The sequence below is a fragment of the Sciurus carolinensis genome, chromosome 13 (assembly GCF_902686445.1).
Source record: "Sciurus carolinensis chromosome 13, mSciCar1.2, whole genome shotgun sequence".
NCBI lineage: Eukaryota > Metazoa > Chordata > Mammalia > Rodentia > Sciuridae > Sciurus > Sciurus carolinensis.
In genome coordinates this window covers 16752599-16776171 of record NC_062225.1, presented here as the reverse complement: position 1 = coordinate 16776171, position 23573 = coordinate 16752599, and the positions used below count along the sequence as shown (strand labels likewise).

At 47.3% G+C, this 23573-nt stretch overlaps 1 protein-coding gene across 4 annotated transcripts in view; it reads left to right on the top strand.

The window, feature by feature from the left end:
- Positions 1-932: 932 nt before the first annotated feature.
- Sh3rf3 (SH3 domain containing ring finger 3) overlaps positions 933-23573 on the top strand; it is a 347565-nt gene continuing 324924 nt past the window's right edge. For all 4 annotated transcript variants that reach the window (XR_007104739.1, XM_047523201.1, XM_047523203.1 and 1 more), the window contains exon 1: positions 933-2794. Coding sequence is in view for 3 of the 4 variants with exons in the window: in XM_047523201.1 (XP_047379157.1) it covers positions 2204-2794 (591 nt within the window). In the remaining variant the exon portion in view is untranslated. The remainder of the gene's footprint in view (positions 2795-23573) is intronic.

Sequence of the window (23573 nt, the reverse complement as noted above, 5' to 3'; positions counted from 1 at the left end):
TGGGAAAGCCATCTGCTGGCCTCAGGAGCAAAATTTTCAGGGTCTAACAGACCGATAGGACTCAGGATATCATGAATGGAGGTGCTAAGATTTAAATTCAAGTCACAACTAGGTGCTGAGACCAAGATACTCTTTCAATCAACTGGCACATATTTATTGAGCATCTATCATGTGAAAGGCACCACCCAGGCACTGTGCGAAAGACATAGCTTACAGACAGTTTCTGTGTTTATGGCATGTGGTCTTCACAGGAAGATTAAAATCTAGCTCTAATCTTTTAAAAAATGCTTCTGCAGGCCTTTTTATGTTTTTAGTTGTAGATGGACAACTTACTTACTTTATTTATTTAATGTGGTGCTGAGAATGGAATTCAGAGCCTCACACGTGTGAGGCAAGCCCTCTACCACTTAGCTACAGCCCCAGTCCCAATACTTTATTTTATTTATTTATTTATTTATTTTAAGCAGTGCTGAGAACCGAAGTCAGTGCTACTACCAACTGAGCTACACTCCTAGCCCCCCAAAGTCTTCTAAACGGTATGCCTCATCTTCCCTCATTTGTAAAATGAAGTTAAAATAATTATCTCACAGACCGTTTAGAGGATTCAATAAAATAATGCATAGGCACTTTCTTGGCATTTAAGCACCAGAAAATATTACTCTGAAAAATCAGAAAAGTTACACCGAACTTAAACCACAGGATAACCCACCGCCAATCCTTAGGGGGTCCCTCCACACAACTTCTGATGTAGCACTGGCAAAAACTGACTTGGTTTGTGCCGGGTCAGAGATGGGTACCCGGGAGCGTTGGGAACACAAAGTGGCCACGAGGGGGCAGCGCACGGCAGGGAATCTTCGCCACCGACCCCAGCCCACAGCCAAACTTCCCTGCTGCTCCCGATCCTCCCGTACGTACTTCCGTTGCTCTGACGCTCCCAGAAGCTGGGGCGTCGGGAAGGAGAGCGCGAATTCCCCCTCCTCTGCGCCTTGGGAGGAAAAATTGGAGTGGGGTTCACCAGATCGCGCCGCAGCGGGCGCTTGAGCCCCTCGAGCTGCGCCGCCGAGGCGCGGAGCCGGGCGCCCGGCAAGAGGGTGCTGGTGCGGGGGTCAGGGGCGTCAGCCTCTCCCTAGCAACCCGAAGAGGGCAAGCTGCTGCCGAGAGGAGTCGGCGCAGTCCCGGAGCGCTCCCGCCAACCCGAGCGCCTTCCCCTCCAGCCTCACGGGGCATCCCCACACCCACACCCGCAGCTGTCACTTCTGTTTGCCGCCTGGAAAGGGAACAGGACCCGGAGCGCTCCCTGCAGTCGTCGGGGAGGATGCCTGCCTGGGCGTGGGCTGTGTCCTCAAGCCGTTCGCCAGCGCTGGTGAAGAAAGCAGTCGGGATAACGCCGCCCAAACTTTCCTTCGCCGCAGCGTTGGGAAGAAACGTCCCCTTCTGAGCCTTGCGGAGAACCCCAAGTCTACTAAGGCATACAGAGGGGACAGGGCCGTGCCTGCTCAGGAGTTGTTCCTGGGAACCCCGGAGGTGCCCTCAGGGGCAGGGCCAGTCGCCGGGGTGCGTCTAGGCGAAGGGAAGTCCAGCGGGCGCAGCGCCCCGCAGTGACCGTGACCTCCGCGCGCCCCCCGCACACGTGCTCGCGGCCCAGGAAGAGGAACGCTCCAGCCGAACCCGCTAGAGGCAGCGACTCGCAAGCAGGCCAGGGGCGCATGGAGGCGCCGCGGGGGCGGTGCGGCTCGCCAGCGGCGCGGGGGAGCGCGCACGCCGCGCCCCGGCCTCCCCGGGGACCCGGCCGGCCGCTCCCCGCACTTCCTGCCGCGGGGTTCTCGGCTTCAAGCAGCGGTTTGGAGCCCAGAGCTGGCTGAGCGTCGTGTCCGGCAGCATCAGCCGCTCCCGGCGCTGGGCAGAGGTGTGGCGGGACAGGTGTAGCCGGCAGCGGCGGGCGCCGCGCTCAGGAGGACTGAGCGGACTCGGTTGGCTGGAGTTGGCTCGCTGCTCGCGGAACTCCGGTCCCCGCCACGCAGGCCGGTCGGCGCGCCACTTTGCATCGAGGCGGCCAGAGCCTCAGGGGAAGGAAGTCGCGGCGAAGCCCGGCTCCCTGGCAGCGGCCGCCTGGGCGCGGTCCTGATGCTCGCTGCCCGCGGCGGGCCCCACTCCGGCCCCCGGACTTAGGTAGCTGCGCGTGGCCGGCGCCGGCGCCTCCCCCATGCTGCTCGGAGCGTCCTGGCTGTGCGCGTCCAAGGCGGCCGCCGCTGCTGCGCAAAGCGAGGGCGACGAGGACAGGCCCGGAGAGCGGCGGCGGCGGCGGGTGGGGGCCTCAGGGACTGTAGAGGACATGGACGAGTCGTCGCTGCTGGACCTACTGGAGTGCTCCGTATGCCTGGAGCGTCTAGACACCACGGCCAAGGTGCTGCCATGCCAGCACACCTTTTGCCGCCGCTGCCTGGAGAGCATCGTGTGCTCGCGCCACGAGCTTCGCTGCCCAGAGTGTCGCATCCTGGTGGGTTGCGGCGTGGATGAGCTACCTGCCAACATCCTGCTGGTGCGCCTGCTGGACGGCATCCGCCAGCGGCCCCGTGCGGGCGCTAGTCCTGGCGGGAGCCCGCCCGCGCGCCTCGGCCCGGGCGGCAGCCCGCCCGCGCTCCCGGGCCCCAGTGCGTCCCCCGCACTCGCTGGCGGCGGGGGCGGCGCGGTGGGCAGCGCCCCGGGCTCCCCGGTCTTCCTCTCGGCTGCTGCGGGCAGCGCCACCGCCAGTCTGTGCGACCTGGCGACTAATAGGAGCGCTCCAGTGGCAAAGGTGGGTATCTGCCCCGCAGCTTGGTGCCAGCTATGTGCGCAAATGTTTGTGGGCACGTGGGTGTGGGGGTAGTGATGAGGGGCAGAGGAGACCAGAGATGGCTCCGCGTTGGTCCACTCTTCTGTTTTGCCCTTCTTTCTCTAACTTTGCATCCCTCCAGCGACTGTGGGCGTGTTTCTCTTAAATTCCCGCTTGCTGTTTCTTGGGTACATCCCTGAGCACCCTGCTCCCCTGAACTTCTTGACACCTACTGTGCGTTCATCCTCTCCCCTGGAGTACCTCTCCCTGCACCCGCACCCAGGGCATCTCACCCCCTGTTCAAGTGTGAGTCAGCACCCCATCCTCCCTTTGGGTAAACGTGCCTTCGGGCTTGCTGCTCTTTCCCCACCACCTTCCCATTCTGACCGGGACCTTTAATTGCATCCCCCCTCCAACTTCCCCAGACACCTTCTTCTTTTCCTGGACCCTCAGGCTCTCTTGCTCCCTCAAACCTCCTGGAGGAAAGTTCATGCTTATTTTTCCCCTAGTTCTGATCACTCCAGGAAGTCGGTGGCCTCATGCCTGTGCGACTGGCCAGGGAGGTGAAGTGGGATGTGGTGTTGAAGAATGCGGACTACAAACTTTTCCTTTAGCGGAAGGGAAGGAGTTAACCTGGAGGCCCCAGGAGGGCTTTGGCCCAGCCTTTCTTGGACTTGGCAGTGTCTGTTACCAAGCCATGGACTCTTAAGCAGGGTTACATTCCCATGTGGGCTGTTATTTTTAATTTTTATTATTGGTTTTTTTGTGTGCAAATAGATTGTACAACTTTCATTGCTTCCGTTTTACTTGAAAAGAAAGACTTTCCCTGGAGGGCTTCAGTGATTTGGTTTCAAAAGCTTCCTCTTCCATGTCACTACATACACTCTACCACCTTAGAATTATAATGGGGGAGGGGGTTGGCAGCCCATCCTATGCTGGTTTGAGTGGCACACAAAGTACCTGCATTTTTGAATATCTCTAAATGGAGAAAAACACATTTTAATGTTAAAAAATACATTGTGGATTTGTTGAAATTATTAGTTTTAGAAAACACAACTGTATTCCACTACTGTTGACCATTTAAGGAGTTGGTGCATAATTCGTCCAATACATACCATCTTGAAGTGCTGGGAAAATGTTAGCATCTGAATTACTCAGCACTGCAACATTGCTAACGTTAAGAACTTAAACCCTTGGATGTTGAGATTGAGTAAAATGCCATACTTTGCTGAATTGCTTTTTTCCCAAGGATCTGGAAGAATGGACAATCAAGGGTAGTCAAGGAATGTTCCTACTTGAGGTCATTGCTAAGGGGGATTTTTTTTTTCCCCCTTTGGTTTTAATTGTGATTAAATCCAGCTACATGCTCCAGTTAGAGATTTGCAAACTTTGCCTTCCTGTCCTTGATGTTTTTCATCTAAGATATTATAATTAAAGATTTTTATTTGCAAAATAAGCAGTTTACCTCCTCTTGTTTCAATAATTATGTGATTTTTGGAAGAATGCCTGTAGTAAGACACTGGGACATTTTGGTAATGGTGTATTTATAGATGCCCTCCCAGTTTATCTTGGGGGAATTGTGTTTGACCAGGAGGTTCAGAGGTAACCTCTGAAACTCAAAAGGCACAGCCTTGGGGTGGCTCCTGGAACTCTTTGGTGTTTATAGCATTCTTTAGAATTTGTCAAAGGCCTGGAAGCTTGTAACTTTAAGTAATGATGCTTAATAACAGGGAGTAGATGTTTAGTTGACTAAATTTTGACTTTCCATTATAGGGGCACACACAGACTGTTCGTGACTTGCCATCCTTCAGGGAACTTCTAGAACGCATTTTCTTTCTTTGTGCTCTGTCAACTAAGTGTAGCCCACTGCTATTTCTTCACAGGCCCACCTCAAAGGGATTAAGTTCAGGTTCTGGGAAGAATCTGAATTAAATCCAAAGTGATATTTCAGAGAGGAAAACATAGTGGAGCAGAGATCATAATACCATACAGCTTTTTATCCACTGTCCCCCTCACCTTTTCTTTTCTTTTATTTTCTTTTCTCTTCTCTTCTCTTCTTTTCTTTTGGGTAGCACTAGGATTAAACCATGGGCCTTACAAATCCTAGACATTTGCTCTACCACTGAGGCACAATCCCCAGCAGACCCTCTGCTTTTTAATAGTCATTGGGAATCTTCCTGGTAAATCAGAAGTTGTGTGTAGTAGACTACTGTTAGCAGTCTGGAGTAACAGCATTAGGTCCTGGTGCATTCTCTGGGGGGATAGAGATGGGATGGGGAAGGTGAAAAGGACTGAGATAGAGTGTTGCCCATTAAACCACCCATAAATTTGGCAGGTGAAGACTTCTGCATAAAATTACTCCCAAATAGACTGTTGGTGCTTTACTATGTTTTGGAATTGTGTTGCTGGCTCCAGGCAAAGCTGAATACTGAATGTTGCTGCAGGTTATTTAATAGATGAGCACTCATTTTCATCATTCAGCATATATCAAATATGACTTAATAGTAGGTAACCGTCAACATGACAGTCCCCTCAAATATCAAATATGACTTAATAGTAGGTAACCATCAATATGACAGACTCCTCAAACCTTTTTTTTGGGTCAATTGGTATATGTAAACTTTTTAAGGTATGTAGATAGACATATCTACCTAGCTTATTTTTTGAGTTAAATATTGGGATGGAATCAGACATAAATTTATTCATTTATATTTGGTTCCACTTGCAGTTCATGAAAGAATTTTTGTCTGAATTCTTCATTTGCATCTTTTCATCAGGGTTTTTGTGCACAACTGCATACTTGGAGTCCCCTACCCTGGTAGTGGAGTCTCTTAGCTCTGCTTTCACTGGAATCATTTGAGATGAGACCTTTTATTGCAATCAATTAATGATGCTGCCCCTAGAAATTTTACAGGGACTGATGCCCAGTTACAAATACCTGTTGCCTAACCATGGGATTGTTGGTCTCTTCATTTGCCTGATACTAAATATGATACATGTGTGGCTTTTTTTTTTTTTGTACAAGGGATTTAACCCAGGAGTGCTTAACCACTGAACCACATCCCCAGCCCTTTTTATTTTTTATTTTGAGACAGGGTCTTACTAAGTTGTTCAGGGTCTTGTTAAGTTGCTGAAGCTGGTCTAGAACTCGTGATCCTCCTGCCTCGGCCTCCTGAGTTGCTGGGATTACAGGTGTGCACCACCTGACAGCTGTGTGTGGCTTCTTAAAGTGATCTTTAAAAGTCCTGTTTTAATGGTTCTGGTCAACTCTTGCAAATTTCTCAGCCTAACTTGTTTGGTGACTGTTTTTGTTTTCAAGAAAACTGATTTTGCATCCTAAACTAGCACTGTCTGAATTTGTTTCAGGGCCCTAGGCCTTGTAGAAAGGGTGTGGCTGGGGTGTAGCTTAGTGGTAGAGTGCTCACCTACCTCGTTTGAGGGCCTGGGTTCTACACCCAGCTCTACAAAACACAAACAAAAGGAGAGACTACCAAAAGGGTTTTGTGGTTCTAAATTGAGTAATTCAAAGATTACTTTTTAATATGAGAGATTTAATAAGGACTTAAATATAAGACAATTTCAATGTTTTTCTGAATGCTTTTTACTTTGGTTTTGTTTTTAAATATTCCTTGCCTTACATTTAGGTCTGTGTAGACCTCACTGAGTACCTGCGTTGTGCCAGGCACTACGCTTAAGCTACTTGTGGAGATGATGTAAGGGGGAAGAGGAGGGGAGCCATTTACTCTTGGCTCTCAGGAGACACTTGAGGGCACTGGCTGGTGTTAGCCCAGAACTTTGTGAGGTTTAGGAGGAAGGACATTTTCACAAATTAAAGGACTGTAGAAAGTGTGGGCAATGCCTTTGGTGACATGAAAGTAGGTTTTAGAACCTAATTAATTTGTATTGTGTGTGTGTGTGTGTGTGTGTGTGTCTCAGGTCCTTCCACAGGCTAGGCAAGTAATCTGCCTGTGAGCCCCAGCCCCAGCCCTATTTGTGTTTCCTGAAGTACAGTAGGATGTGTTTAAATTGGACCCATCCGAAACATCTCTGTGCCTCTCAGACAATGTGACTGGGACCTAGTCACAAAAAATGTAAAGTTAACCAGAGAATCATAAAAATTCAATGTATTAAGAATTTTGTTATAGAAAAACATATGATTCTTTTATCCTTTTGGGGATGCGGGACTGAAGACTTTTCTTTCGAGTTCTGAGTTGTCTTTCTAGCTTTAGCCACAGCCATCACTTACGATTTCCTGCTTGTTTCTTACAAGTGGAGTGAGAACTCAGAGACTTTCAAAGAGCTGAGTGGCACCCTTCTAGGTTTTAAATAATCTCGCCCCTGCAGTGGTTTATGTTCTCCTTCATACCCGATCTGACCATTTTAAAGCAATCTGTCTTTGCTGTGTCTGTTTGAAGCAGTCGTCTTGGTCTTCCAGGGGGCAACATAATTTTTGCACTCAGCTTCCTTGGTTACATAATATTTAATTAAAGTATATTTTTAACATTATGAGTACAACTTGTATAAACATGGTTGTGAATAAAGAGGACAGATTCCTGTTAAGGGCAGGTCTCCCTGCTTGCCTGTTAGGGGGCTGCAGCCTTCCCTGGAGGTGGGCGCCTGGGGCCATCTTGTAGAGGCAGTGACACGTTAGTTAGTCCAGCTTATCAGATAGCTGACGGCCAGGGTGGTGGGGTGTCTGTGGCATTTCGAAGCAAATTAACCTGCTCTTTGGTCATGGACAGTTGGGAAGCTTATGCTTGAGATTTTAAAAATCTAACAGCTACTGAGGGCTGCCGCGTGCTGGGCACTTTGACATATATGGCCTTATGGAGAGGTCACCACAGTCCTCAAGTGGCTGGGTAGTGTCCACTTTGAGGCCCAGAGAAATTGATATAGGTGGTTCTGAGAGCCAGGAAATGAGTGATTCAGGAGGTGTCCTTCAACTGCATCCCTCTGCCCTTCTGTTGTTGGCGGTATGGTTGTGACACTGTTGTGATTTAGTCTTGGAGGTAATAAGGACTCCGGGGGAAAGGCCAGCATGTGGTGGGATGGACAAGTGCAGATCCTGAAAAGAGTCGGACATCCCACAGGGTAGCAGGCAGCTGGTTAACAGGACAGCTGAGCCACAGTGCAGTCTTTTCAGACGGCTTGAGCACCTTTGAGGCTTACAACAATGCTGTATTCAGCTGGTAGCCAGTGAGTGAATAGTCTAAATTACCTTTCATTGAGCACCTATTGTGCACTGAGTGTTCGTGGAGTGCCTCCTCCAGGCTAAGGATTGGGTCAGGTGATTTAAGCATATCTCATCTGTTCTATATGGCAACTCGGGTAGCTAGTTAATGCAGGTGAGGAAAACAAGGCTGCATAATTTCTTTTGAGGCCCAGAGAAATTGATATATAGGTGGTTCTGAGAGCCAGGAAATGAGTGATTCAGGAGGTGTCCTTCAACTGCACACAGTTGGTAGGATTAGTACTTAAAAGATGGACTTTGAGCCAAGTGCCATTTTGGTTGGAGGAGTATTCTTCCTCTATGGCAACTTAGCTGATTGGTGGCCAAGGTCCCAAACATAAGCAGCACTGACCTGTTCAGCTCACTTCACCTCAAAGCCACAGATGCTCTTCCAGCCTGAGGCTGGCGTCTTATAAACCTATGAACCTTGCCGAGTAGCAACTGGATCAGTTATGACTGGGGTTCGAGCACCCCTGTGACAGCCACCCCTCTGTGCAGTGACATGAGCAGCACATTGGGAGTCCAGTGGCCAGGCGGCCAACCCCGAGCTTCATTCCCTGCTTGTCCATCCTTCTGCTCTTCCTCTGTTGGCCTCATCCCTAGCTCCTACCCAGAGTCTCAGGAGAGGCAGTGGCTTCTGGTGTCACATCCCCATGACAAGACTTAGAAGAAGGAGGTTTTCTTTCCTTTCTCCAAGTTCGTGACCTGGATACCTTGTCACACTTCCCCTCACACCCTGGGGGCTGGCTCTGCTTCCTGGCTGGTGCCTGGACTGCCACAACTTGGCTGGGACCTTGGCACGTGGATGACCTTCCTCTCCTGGGACTTGTGGAGGTGGGTGAGGAAGGAGAGGGAAGGCAGGGGACTCCATGGGTGGCTGAGTCTGACACAGGGGTTGGGAGACCCAGGACAGGTGGATTTAATCCTGGCTTCCTGACTTCCTCACTTTGTGCCCCTGGGCAAACGGGCTAGCTTTCCTGAGCCTTCTTGTCAGCGAATTAGGGCTTTTGTCTGTTTCACTAGGTAAATGAGATCACATGTGTGCAGTCCCTAGCTCACACCTGAGTGTCCTTTCAGTGCATATTACTAATATGGAAGTTTCAAGTCTCTTATCACCAATGAGGCACCCCTCACGGGGCCCGCTGCAGGTGGGTTCATTGTACAAAGCACCCTAAATTAAGGTATGCGTGTGCAGATGTGTGCATGTGGGTGTGGATAGGGGTGTGTGTGTGGTGTGTGAAGTCTGATATCATGCTTTGCCTCAAAGTCAGCCTGTTTTATGGAGATGGATTATGGATCATTAATGGTTGTTTGAGTCTATTTCACCTTTAAATTGCTCTAGGTTTTATCTTTGTTATCAGAGGCTGGGTTCCTGGTGGAAAAAATAAAAAGCCCTAAACTGTAATCTGCTTTAAGAAAGATAGCAGGGAAGAATAATCCTGCTCATTTGCTGATCTGGCTGGTTGGCAGTCTCTCCCGAAAGCGAGTCCGCCTCCTTCATCTGCAGGACCCACGGGCTTGTCTACAACTGCCTGGAATCAGACTGCTTGGTGCATTGGAGCTGAGAAGGCTTCTACCCAGTTGTTTCTTCCTTCTGGCTCTTGAGAGCCACCTGCCTGATGGAGCATGACAAAATTGGGCCTCAATTATGCAGTTTCTCACATGTATTTCAGTTCGACCTGTATTAAATCTCTGTCTTTACAATTAGCACAATCTTTTTTGAGGTACTTTTTTTTGAAATAAAATATCAGCAAGCATTTGGTTGGGGGCAAATGCTTGTTATAGCAGCACTTGAAGAGACGGAGGTCAGTTTTTATCAGATTTGCCTTGCTTGGGAGATCTTCAGATTTAATGAATAAGAGATTCGTGCTTCATGTGTATCCTATTGGAATTTTAATTAACCTCAAAAGAATAGGGTGTCAAGCTGAAGGTGTTGGCAGTGGTGATTTACAAATCCTGCTAACACGCTCTAACCTGGGTCTCCCTTTGCCCACTGAGTGAAGTGCGAATGAAAAAGTGTATAAAGTATGAGGACGATTTGATTCTCCCACAGGTTGCTGCTTCTTTAAGCTGCACTTTGGCCCTTAATGGCTGGCAAGTGTGCACTCCTTTGGGAGACCCGAAAGAACCTCTGAGAGGAGCCCCTTCTCTCTTCTGCTGCACACGAGTGTTTACACTGTTCACAGATACAATAGTTATCTGCAAACAGGAAGATATTAGGCTGTTTGCATTCCTGCTTAATGGTATGTGTGCATAATGCTCACGTGAATTCATATGCATTTAGATGAATTTGGATTAGCCACAGGAACTCAGGCCAATAGAAGTGTGAGAGAGAATTTAAAAACGCGCTCCCTCCCAGGGCAGATGCCAATGTGCTGAGTCCAGAGCAAGTGCGGAGAACAGCAGAGGGGGTCCTTAACAATGTTCACAGGAAGAAGGGGCCAGAAAAATGAGTTCCCAGTGAGACCTTAGAAAGTAGCTCAAGCAAAGGGCTATTGATGCATTATTGTCTCTAGCATCATTTGAACACTGTACCACGCATTCCACTAGTATCGTGGTGGTAGGGGTGTTGGGGCGGGTGCCCAGGATAAAAATGGTATTGTTTTTATTCGTAATGCAGTGCATTTTTTCCATTTAGTTAAGTGACCAGATCAGAGAAATCATGTGTCTATATCTTTTTGTTCTACTGACCACCTGGCAGAAATTTTTGTCCCCCCACCCCAATTCTGGGGATCAAACCCAGGGCATTACACATGCTATGCAAGTGCTCTACCACTGAACTGCTTCATAAGCCTTCTGGCAGGAAATTCTCCTGAGGAAAGTGGCATTGGTGTGATTTAGGCCTTGGTGAATTTGCTGCTGGCTCCCAGTTCTTATAGTTTCTTCTTTCATTGTTTGGATTCACCAAATGAGAACTTTGCATTTCTCTTTCGGGGTCTTTCGTACTTTGAGCTGGGGTGGAAATGGTGAAGAAGGGCTCTTCCGTAGTTGGGTGCTTTCTAGGAAAGCTTGCTGCTCACTCCTTGGCTTCCTCTGCCTTTTGGTCACGTAGGTGGTTCCCGTTGTTGGTTCGTGTGTGGAGGCTCCCAGAGTACTGTATGATCAGAAGGCTGAGGGACCTTAGGAGCTGGAGCAGTAGAGGTCAGGTGTGCCCCGCACATTAATGGAGGCTTCTTTTGATTTTTGAAAGTCTCTTTCCGCACCACTACCAGCCTAGGTGAAAATGATTTGGATTTATCGTTTAGGATCTGCAACATATTAATGGATTACTCTGTTTTATTTGTTTAACTAGGATGGGCCGAGAGATACTGGAGAGAAGGAAGAAAGGTGAAGGAGATTTAGGCACATTTTAATAGATGGTTGGAGGTTAACTAATCTCATTAGACATTGATAGTTGCTTTTGCTTTCCAACGAATTGGCTAATCCTTTGCAGTGTTTCCTGCCAATGTTGCTATTTGACTTGAAGGGTCAGTGGATTCCTCAGGTAATTATCAAACATGAAGAAAAGGTCTGCAGGGGCCTTGTGTGGTCACTTCCAGGGATGTGCCATTGAACTGTCAAAAAAAATGTAGTTTCTATTTGCCAGAACTTCAAGGTTGTTTTAAAAATTTAGCTTGGTGATCCATTGGCTGGCAAGGTAGCAAGCAAATTTTGAGTACTGTTTGGGAATTATTGTATTACATTAAATTGGCTCCTTCAGAGAGGGATCATGGAGTAGCCCCTGGGCAGCCATGGCTGTGGGTTCATTCTAGCTTCCCTTTTGCCCCTGTAACTCCCTTTCTCCACAGTGGTAAGCTGGACCCTTCATCCTCCAGCTGTGCATGCCCACCCTGAAGATGACACAGCAAAGAATGTGCAGAGCAAATGATAGCCCAGGGGCTGGGACGGGGGAGCTGTCACCCCAATCCTGCTTGAGAGCTGCTCTTGAAGTCTGGCCTCCAATGAGTGCTGTTGATAATTCATTCAGCCCACAGGTATTTATTGCCTGCTCACCTCCTTGAAAGCACTTTGTGGGACACTGGGATATGCATGGGTCAAAAACCCAGAAATGCTCCCTATCTTCCTGGAGATGACTGTTTAGAGGACTCAGAATAAAGGAATAGCCACTCAATCTGTCATCACAAATTGCATTAAAAGGTGGGAAGATAGTGAACCAGAACTCACCCCTACCATCAAGTCACAGCTTTGTGATTCTGAATTCAATTATGTAGCTTAATGTATTTATCAAAATGGATCCGCATATTTGCTGTTTGTGGATAAATCACCAGATTCCTTAACACTTTATGAACATACTCTGAATTCTAGGTGTCTCAAGAACTGCACCCTTTTTTCCTTTCCCAAGGAATGGGAATGGAAGCAGGTGCCTCTCTGTGGTGCTGAGCACTAGGAACTGAGCTGGGCACAGTTTGTGCTTCATTAACATCACTTAACAAAGACAACCATTGAGACTAACCTTCTTCTACTTAGTTTGCCAGGCCCACGGGTTAATTTTATCACTAGCAGTAATTGTCTGGACCAAGTTTGTAGTCTAAACATGTACAAGTAAAGGTGGATGCCGATCCCTGTCACACTCCTAACAAAGAACAACCCTTGTAGCTGTTCTCTTTTGCCTTGGCTGGTTTTGTGTTGCACATCTCAACAGGGTCAAATCATACAATGTTCACATTGGTTCCCTTCATTAATTTTAGCCATATGGGCTGATGTGGTAATGCATGCCTGTAATCCTAGTGGCTCAGGAGGCTGAGGCAGGAGGATCATGGCTTCAAAACCAGCCTCAGCAACTTAGTGAGACCCTAAGCAACTTAGTGAGACCCTGTCTCAAAAATAAAAAAATAAAAAGGGCTGGGGATGTGGCTCAGTGGTTAAACACCCCTAGGTTTGATCCCTGGTTAAAAAAAAATTAAAAATTAGCAATATGGTTCTTTTGGAATTGGGAGTTTTTGTGGTATCTTGGTTCAAAAGACTTAACTTTGACCTTTGCACAGTAATAGAAATAGATATTATCCTGGATTTAAAGGTGTCATCTCCAACATTCCAAATAAAGTGACAGATGTTAAGATTCTCTAGGGGTGCAGTTAAACCTCACGGTAGAAGGACACCTGGTACTGATCAGTTCCTGTTAACCAGCAGATTGAGCTCCTCAACTTTCTGGCCACCCATTTGCTGAGGACTGATGTGTTGGTGACTTGGCAGTGCAGTGTCTGGAGTTGTGCGAATGGGGGCTCAAGTCCAAAGGGACTTGAGGAGCTTTAGGTACATGAATTTGTACTTGTAGGCAGGTGGGGGCTGTTTGTCATGAAACACTGAATTGTGTCCACATAACTCACATGATAATGGTAGGGTTGTGGAGAGGACAGGCCAGGAGGAGGCTGTCCATTCGAGCCCTGGGCAGGACTCCTCCCTGCTGGCCCCTGCCCTCTCCAGTGCCCTCACTGGCGCAGGTTTGCTGTAAACACATTGGTGGGCACTGCTGATGCTCGTGGTTGGACTTCCTTCTCTTACTGAGATTAGCCACATCAGCCGTTGACCTCATGATCCATTTGTCCTTTGTGAACTGTAATTCTGCTTGTGGTGACTTTACTGATATACCTTCTCTATATTTCCCCAAACATTAGCAATATCTTGCTTTTTAAAATTTAGGTGTTTTAGAAGATAGATTTTTTCCCCCTTTTCTTTCCACTTTCTGCAGGGGACTGGTAGTAAGTCTGCGAATCGTGACTGATATTAATCATAGCATTTCCTGTGTCCCCAAACTAACGGATTCATCATCTTTGAGCATCAGCACCCCCAGGTGGGCCCCTGGTGTACTAGATTCCACTTTTTGCCTTCATGGCTGTCGAGAGCCTTGTGGGCTGAGAAGCAGCATGTCCATCTGGGGTTGTGATGAACTGGACCTAAAATACCTGTGACAGCCAGGCCCTCTTGGGTGGAATCTGGATGGGTTTGGTAAGAGAAGGGATTGGTGCCGTGCCAGGACCCGCCTCAGTCACCCGGCGCCCGTGACTCCGTCAGGGCAGACGTCAGGAACGACCCGGCCCACCTGAGCCTGCGCCTCCTTTCTTTCCTTTGTCTCTGTGAAGTGTCTGGTTCCATTTCAGTTTCCTCAAGCTGTTTTTGGTGCTTTCTTCATTCTTCCCTTCCGTGGGCCGCGTGTTTTCCTGACAATTACTGCTTTGTTGGCCCTTTAAAGTTGGCAGCATCTGACTTCCCGGAGGCAACAGCTCCTTATCCTGTTTTGGTTCCTGTTCCTCTGGCTCCTCAGTACTGAACAGGGCTCAGACTCTGGTCACCTCCCCACCACATTGAGCCCTAGGTAAGGCCGGGTGCCCTTTGTGACCTGAGGCACCTGCCTGCCTCTCCAAGCTGCCTGGATAGCCAAGAGGGGGCTGGTTCCCACTGTCCTCCCACCACGGACCATGGTGCATCCAGTCTCCTCTGGGTGGCCTCTCTGTCCCCACTGGGGGGACTCTCTGTGACTTTGAGATCTGGTAAGCTGTGCATGCCCATTTCCCTGGCAGCTTCCCTGTCTCCTACCCATGCCTTTTCTACTGTGGCTCTTCTCAGGAGCAGGTGTTTGTTTGTGGTCTTAGATTTTCTTCTTAAAAATTCACATGCACGTTCTGTTCTATCCAGAATGTGCTTCCTCTGATTTTAATATCACATTGAGGGTTTTTGGCCCAGACCTGGAGCCAGACATGTGTGTCCCATGACTTCCCCTAGCTTGGCCCACCCCATCTGGCTGGCGCAGCTGGGCAGACTGAGACTACCATACCCCAGTGAGGGCAGGGCTGCTGCGTGGGCTCAAAGGCTCAGTGAAGAGCAGGGCAGCCTGTGCTGTCAGTAGTGATGTGCACTCAAGGAGGGTTCAGAAGTGACTTTTGTCAGTGGGCTGGACCCATCATCTGAGCTTTGCTTGGTTCTTTGTGGGAAGAACAGCTCCTGCTAGGTTGTAGTCACCTGATGAGGTCAACTGAGTGGAGCCTGGGCAGGTCCCACAGGTTTCTTTTCCTTTTTAAAGGAATTTTATTTTGATTGACACACAGTAATTGTACGTATTTATGGGGTATGCTGTGATGTCTCAATATAGGTATATATTGTGAATAATCAAATCAAAGTAATTAGCATATCAGTCACCTTAAACATTCATCATTGCTTTGTGTTGTGAACATTCAAAAGCCTCTCTCCTAGCTGTTTGGAAATATACAGTGAATTATTGTTAACTATATTCACCCGATGGTGCAGTAGGACACTGGAAATTATTCCTCCTAACTGTAGCCGTGTACCCATTAACCATCCTCTCTCCATCCTCCCTCCGTAGTCCCCCACCAGCCTTTTGTAACCATTGTTTGTTATAGTTTAGATATAATGTGTCCCCCCAAAGCTGGTGTGGCTGTACAGGAATGTTCAGAGGTGAAATGATCAGATCATGAGAGCTATAATCTAATCAGTGGTTGAATCCATTTGATGGATCAAAAATTTCAGTAAATTCCTGGTGATAACTATAGGTAGGTGGTGTGTGGCTGAAGGAAGTAGGTCACCGGGGATTATAGCCCTTTGGGATTATATTTTGTTCCTGTCTCCCCAAGCTCGCTTGCTTTCTCTCTGTCTCTGTCTTTCTCTCTCTTTCTCTGCTTCTTGGCTGCCATGAGCTGAGCAGCCTTCCTCCACCACACTCTTCCTCCATCATGTTTCTGCCTTGGAGCCAGCCAACCATGGACTGAACCTCTGACACTATGAGCCCCAAATAACCTTTCTCTCCTTTTTTTTTTTTTTTTTTTGGCGGGGCAATTTTGTCACAGCAACCATAAACTGACTAATAAACTATTCTACTTTTATCTTCTGTATGATCTTTTAAATTCCACACATGAGCGAGATCATGTGGTACTTTTCCGTGCCTAGGTTATTTCATTTTGCATAATGTCCTTTGGGTTCATCCTTGTTGCCCCAAATAACTGTAGTTCCTGATATGGTTTGAATGTGAGGTGTCCCCCAAAAGCTCACGTGTGAGACAATGCAAGAAGGTTCAGAGGAGAAATGACTGGGTTGTGAGAGTCTTACCTAAATTAGTGAGTTAATCACTGATAGGAATAACTGAGTGGCAACTGAAGGCAGGTGGGGTGTGGCTGGAGGGAGTGGTTCTTTGGGGGCGTGGCTTTGGGGAATATATTTTGTATCTGGAGAGTGGAGTCGCTTTCTCTCTCTGCTTCCTGATAATGTGAGCTGCTTCGCTCTGCCACACTCTTTCTGCCATGATCTTCAGCCTCACCCTGAACCTGAGGAATGGAGCCAGCCTCCTGTAAACTAAGACCTCTGAAACCGTGAGCCCTCAAATAAACTCTTCCTCCTCTAAAGTTGTGCTGGTCGGGTCATTTAGTCACATTAAGTAAACATTGTGAAGATGAGGAATGGATGACTATAATTTGGATAAAACTGTCTTAAGTTACAATGAAGTCAGAACCTGGAGGAGTACTGCAGTCCTGTTTCTTGCAGAGTTATTCAAAAGAGCCAATATGTGGAAGCAACCCAGATGTCCATCAAAGCACAAAGCAAAAAAGCTGACTAAAAACTGTTTAGCTGACTAAACAGTTCCAGAATGTCATTCTTTTTTGACAGAATTAGTATTCTGTTATTATATGTACCATGTTTTCTTTAGCCATTCATAGGTTGATGGATACCTAGGTTGATCCCATATCTTGGTCATTGTGATAGTGTTGCCGATAGCTTGGAAATGAAGACATCTCCACATACTGATTTCATACTTTTTGCATATATATACCCAGAAGTGGGATTACTGTATTATTGTACACATGGTCGTGCTATTTTTAGTTCTGTTTTTTTGTTGTCTGAGGAAACTCCGAACTGTTTTCCACAATGCCTGAACTCATTTACATCTTGTCCACAGCTTGGGAGGGTTCCTATTTCTCTATATTTTCACCTGTGCTTCTTTTGATTTTTTGATAGTAGCCATTCTGGCTGGAGCGAGGTAATAGCTCATTATAGTTTTGACTTGCATTTCCCTGGTGATTAGTGGTGTTGAACTTCCTTTATTTTTATTTTTTAGTTTTCAGATAGTTGGCTTGCCCTTCCAGGCACTTGGGGCCTGTTGTGGAGTGAAGTGCTGTCAGCTTGTCAGTAAGCATGAGGAAAACTGGCTGTCATGGAGGGTGCTTTCACTCTTTGCACTTCCATGGGAAGCATTCTGGCAGGTGGAGAAACGTCCAACCGTGTCAGTTTTCAAAGTGACAGTTGCTGTGTTGAGAGGCAACATGGAGGTGTTCTCGCTGAACATTGGAGACTTTGAACTGGCATCTAGGCAGGTGATGCCGAAAGGGAAAGTGTAACTGGGGTGGGGTTGTTCGGTGGGGGCTTGGGACACAGGGATCCCAAGGGTGGAGGCATGCCAGGATGGTCCCAGGCAGAACCTGGGAATGTATTTTATGTTAGTGTTTATGATTATTTTAATGGTCCTTTTTATTTATGTCAAGGGGTGCATTTAAAAAAATTATAACAGTTACAGAGAGTTTCATTTGGAAACAAATTTAAATAAAAAATGAGTCCGTTTAAAGAATGTCCTTAAGTAAACATTGTGAAGATGAGGAATGGATGACTGTAATTTGGATAAAACTGTCTTAAGTTACAATGAAGTCAGAACCTTGAAGGAGTACTGCAGTCCCGTTTCTTGCAGTTATTCATAAGAGCCAATATGTGGAAGCAACCCAGATGTCCATCAAAGCACAAAGAGATTGTGGTATATGCACAATGGAATATTATTTGGCCTTAGAAAGAAGGAAATCCTGCCATATGTGGAACCAGAGATGCCAAATGAAATCAGATAGGCACATCAGGACAAAAACTGCCATCTCACTTACTTCTGGAATCTACAGAAATTCAACTCACAGAAACAGAGAGAACTATGGTTACCAGGGTCTAAGAAGTGAGGAGGTGGTAGGGCATTGTGACGTATGCCTGCAGTCCCAGCAGCTCAGGAGGCTGAGGCAGGAGGATTGCAGGTTCAAAACCAGCCTCAGCAACTTAGTGAGGCCCTAAGCAACTTAGAGAGACCCTGTCTCAAGATAAAATATGAAAAAGACTGGGGATGGGGCTCAGTGGTTAGGCACCCCTGGGTTCAATGCCCAGTTCCCCCCCCCAAAAGTGAGGAGATTGAAGAGATGTTGGTCAAAGGGTATATACTTTTGGTTATAAGATGAATATGTTCTGGAAATCTAATGTACAGTATGGTGACTATAGTTAATAACTTTGCATACTTGAAATTGTTAAGAGGGTAAATCTCAAGTATTCTTACCATATACACAACAGCAAAAAAGTAATTATGTAGTGGTAGATGTTAAACAGCTTGATGGTGATAATAGTTTCAAGTATAAACACACTGTCTTAAATATATATATATATATTAAGTATATATATTATATATTTGTATATTAAATATATATCATATATATAATTCTTTATATTCCCCAGATGTGGCTAGGGAATAGCATTATACATGATAATAAAAACAATGTTTCAAAGCCTACAAAATCCCCTTACATTGTAGAATAAGCAGACTTCATTTTCCCACAGTATATTGACATCTGTCTTCCAATACCCTTCTTTCCTTTGTATCATAGTTGCTGGCTACCCAGCTCTGGATGTGCTGAGGATTTTATCAGATGGGAGAGGTTCGAATAAGGTGAAGATGAGAAATGAGGATAGCATTTTTTAGCTTGGAAGACAGTGTTTGGAAAAATTGCTTTTTTTGTTTTTTAAACCCAAATAGCAATTGCAAGAAAAGCCACTTTTGGAATTGATTTAGAGCTGAAATGATCAGCATGGCAAGAAGGTGAAGAGGGATGTGGGTCCCTGAGTCCGTAGCAGTGCTGAGCGGGTCCAGGCAGGTTCCCTCAGCCCGCTGTGGCTCCTGGGCACACCTGCTCAGAGCCATCTTCTCCCCTGCGTGAATTAGGTACCTGGTTAGGACCCAAATCACAGCAGGACGACCATGCAAGGATTGGAGCCAAGAGATGGGCAGGGGCCAGAAATGGTCAAAGTGGCCCTTCCCAAACCCTTTGTTCTTACAGCCCGAGTGCTGCTGGTTGGCACAGATGGACACATCTGTGGAGTGGGCATGGCCAGTGCTGACCTCCGGGCAGTGGGCTCCACACTCTGGCTCCAGCAGGTCCCGTGTGAGAAACTCAGGGAGCCCCTGGTCAGGTGGTGCCTCTGCAGAAGTTCCTGAGAAAGCCGAGCACTGAGGGCCTGCCCGAACCTTTGAGTTTTGTCTTTTCGTTCCCTTGAAAGGGACAGGGAATGCCTGCCTTTCTGCTTTTCATACGGTTGCACTGTGCCTGGCCCAGCATGTCCTGGGGGTCTCTTCTGATTACGCTCATCCAAACACACCTGTGCCCATGGTCTGGAGAATTGTCCCCAAAAGCTCTTTGGTTGTCACTGGCCCTCTCAGCCCCTCTTTTGACCAGACTTCACAACAGGCCAGAGGTCCCCTGGGGCTGCTCCTCCCTGGCCCCGGTCACATGGCCACATGGCCACATGAGCCCTGTCTCTCTTAATTCCCATGGTGTGTTCATTCCTGTTATTGGTTCTTTGCTTACTTAAGACCTGTCACCTTCACCATTGATCTCTCCTTGCTGAAGGACTGACATGTCCTTCCTGTGTTCCAGGAGAAGCCCGTGGTGACCTGCACGGAGTGTATTGTGCTTCCTTACACATTCACCGCCCACCAGATTGTCCATGGGCGTCTTGCATGTCCCTCAGTACCTCACCAGACCTGGTTCTTGGCTGAACGACCCTCTGCACGACGGTTACCGTGCTCTTCTGAGTTCCCATTGGACATGAAGAGCTCTTCTCTAGAATTCATTCTCTGATTGTTTCCCAGGTCTTGGGGATTTTTTCTCCCATGCAAAATGTCAGAACCATGTTGCTCATGGAGCCTGGCTCTCTGCATGATAGACGGGAACCCAGTCCAAGTGCAGCTTGTTGGTTCTTGTGGACCCCAAAGCATGGTGATCAATGGCAGTGCTTTTTCTGGCTTAAGGTCAGGCAGTAGAAATGTTCTTGGGCTCACATTTCCCTCTTGATGGGTCCTCACTGTGTGCCTCTGGGAAAGCCCTCAGATGTGGAAATGTTACCTCTGGGCCACTGTGCTCCTCTATAAGGTGGGGCCTAATTCGAGTGTCTACCTTCTGAAGGATTGTGCAGACTGAGGGAGTTCATGTGTGAAACAATACTGGCTGTCTAGTAAGCATGTAATAAGTATGAGCTGTGGTTACTATTATTGTTCTTGGGCCTTCGTTTTTCATAATGCTAAGTATTAGAATGGTCCACAATAGTGGCTGTTATGGTCGGGGCTCACTTTCATCTGGCACTTGGTTCTGGCTGCATTTAGAACAGATTAAGTGTCAGGCAAATGGCATCAGTAATGTTCTCTGAAACATCACTGGACCAAACTGGAAGAAGTGGTTCCAGTTCCTCCAAAGTAGTCGGTGTCTTAGGTGCAAGGTGGTAACAGCCATAACTCACTCCTCTGTGCTGTTGGCCTGCTGCCGTTCAGTCTTTGCATTTGTCCTGTGCCGAGGGGCCTCCAGTTGTGGCGGGCAACCTTGGTCCTCTGATTAGGATCACGCCTATAATCCCAGAGTCTCAGGAGGCTGAGGCAAGTTCAAAGCCAGCCTCAGCAACTTAGCAAGGCCCTAAGCCACTTAGTGAGACTGTCTCAAAATAAAAATAAAAAGGGCTGGGGATGTGGCTCAGTGGTTAAGCACCCTGGGGTTCAGTCCCTGGCACTGAAAAAAAGAAACCTGCCTTTGAAGACATCTTTCTCCCCACGGCCACCTTGGGTCCTAGTTATTCCTTTAGAGGTGGGGAGTCCACACCCGCTTCCTCAGCACAAGGCTGCTGAGAGAGAGTGATTTCCTCATACAGTTGGGCTGGGACTCCGAAGAGGGACAGGAGGGCTTGTGTTGGAGGGCCGCCCAGGGTTGACATGGGAATATCTATTTTTTTTTTTCCCCAATTCTCGATTTCCCGAACTATGGGTGTCCTTTCTCTTCACTGCCTCCCTTCCAGGCCCTTCCTTTCCTTCCCCTCCCCTTTGCTGATACCCTCTCAGGTGCCACGACTAGGAAGCTCTTCCTGGAGCCTCCCCTGGCCTCTTCCAATCCCACGGCCTCTCAGGCTTTCTCCTGGGTAGGGGCACTCACCAGCTCGCAGTGGTTCAAACAGTCCCCTCCCGGCGTAGGTCTCTCCCTTCCCTCTTGGGGGTGAGTCAGAGAATGGGCTCACTTTGTCCACACGAGAGCTGTTGCCTGGCACCTTCCCAGGGATACCTGGAGGAAATGGCCGAGATGCCTGTGTCTTTGAATTGTAACCATCAGTTGGTCCTGAAAGGTTTACTCAGAGGAAGTCAGTGGAGGGGACAGTGCGGCTCTGTGTGTCAGAACCCCGGATGCTTTGATGGATGGTATCGGGTCCGTGTTTTGACAGGCAGCTGTTCTGTTGCTAGGCTGAATGAGGGTAGTTCTTAAATAGAAACTCCAGTGTGCTGTTTGTACACCAAAGAAACACTAGATCTGTGTGTATTCTTTGCCATCTGCTGCTTGGTCAACAGATCTGATAAGAAGCCAACACTTGAGTGAATTATTTTGTAGCGCTAAATGGAATGCTAAACATAGTTCTGTAAATGGTCCAAAAAAGATGCCTCGTCAATTATTCAAGGGGGGCATATCAAGGTCTCATTGCTCATTATTGATTCCCAGTTCTCTTGAAAATGATTTATTTGCCCATTGTCCATCAAGTGACCTTACTCGTATATTTTCCTGCTCTAGGTCTTAGGGCACTTGGTTTATTAATTTTTAATTTCTCTTGTAAGAATTTGGAAGTTAACCAGCAGTTATTTAGGTAAAATATTTAGCACTGGAGCCTGACCCATTCATCTTTCATTTAATCACTAACACATAGCAATATGTATATCCATTTATATATCCATTTAAATATGTGTGTGTGTGTGTGTGTGTATTATTTTCAAGGCTAGGGATTGAACCCAGGACCTTGTGCATGCTAGGCAAGAGCTCCACCACTGAGCTATGGCCCCAGCCCTATAATTCTTATAAACTATGTGTTTAGAGTTATTAGTTTGGAAATTCATCCCATTGAATGAAAGTTTTGGAGACTTTCATTTCTGATGATCTTTAGGTTTGCTCAAGACCACTCAGACTGCAAAATTGTGTATATGACAAGGTGGTCTGGATGGATTGTCATGTGGTGCCTGTGGGATCCAAGCAGAGTCATCTGCTGTGTCCTTTCCAGCCCCTTTTGTGACTCTTCTGGTCTCGTGTGATGGGGACGTGGCACGTTATCACTGAGGGTGGGATCCTGGCTCTCACACCTGCAGACGTGTAAGACACAGGCAGATACTGACCTTCCGAATGTCCACATCCTCCTGTGTGGCATGCTTAATGTGCCACCTGTGCAGAGTGTGTGTGGGGACCACAGGGACATGTGCCCCGCACCCATTGTGAGGTTACGGCTCCATCAACTATCATTAGTGTGTCTATTCAGAAGCTCCCTGCAAGCTGTGTTAGGGTTTTTGAAGACAGTTTTTGTCTTTTTGGACAAATTGGCAAGATGCTGTAGCTTGAACTGTGTACAGATTTCTGCACGTGCAGGCTGGGTACTTCTGAAGAATGAAAGAAGGGTTGAGTAATTGACTCTGGGGAATATTATTGCTGACTGGTGCCATTTTGATGAGTAATAGACCCCATTAGATCACAGTAAAATACTCGATTATGTATAATTAAAGATGGCATTAGTCAGGCAGAAGCCCCAGCATTTAAAAATGTGAAAGGGATAATTTCTAATGCTGAAAAGTACATTTGTGACTGAAGAAGCAGAACATCACCCAGTGTGTTTGAGCCTTGAAGTTGCAAGCCTGGGTCACAGACGCACTGCTTGTTTGGCAGGACAGCTGTTATTCATTTTAGTCTCAAATATTTGTAGTGGTAGCAACCAGGGCAGTTATAAAAAAAGCATTTGAGGTGAATTTGCAGCTTGTGGAGTAACTCTGATCAGAAGTTTCACCAAAACATGAAGTCTTCTATTTCATTCTTTGTGTAGTTAGAGCCCAGGGGAGCACTGGAATCTTTGTTTCCCTGTTTACCCTTTCTGCCTTTCAACTGCAAATTCCTCCTTCTCTTCTTTCATTTATTCATTGTTTCCTTCCTTATTCAGAAGCTCGGACTGAGCCCTTTATGTGGACCAGGCTCTGAACTGGGCTCCAGGGAAGAGCAGGAGCAGAGTCCAGCCTTGGCGAGCCTGGGCGGGGCTGTGCTGCCTTTGGCCTGTGGGTGACCTGATTTTGTTCAGGCTTCTCTAGTCAGACACTGACAACATTCTCTGCCCCCGCTGGGACCAGTTCTCCAGTACATCCGTTGGCTCAGAGCTGAGCAGTCTTTGGTTTGGCTTGAGCTCCACTCTGTTTAATCAGGAGTCAAGTGTCTGGCACGCAACTTCAGTTATTAA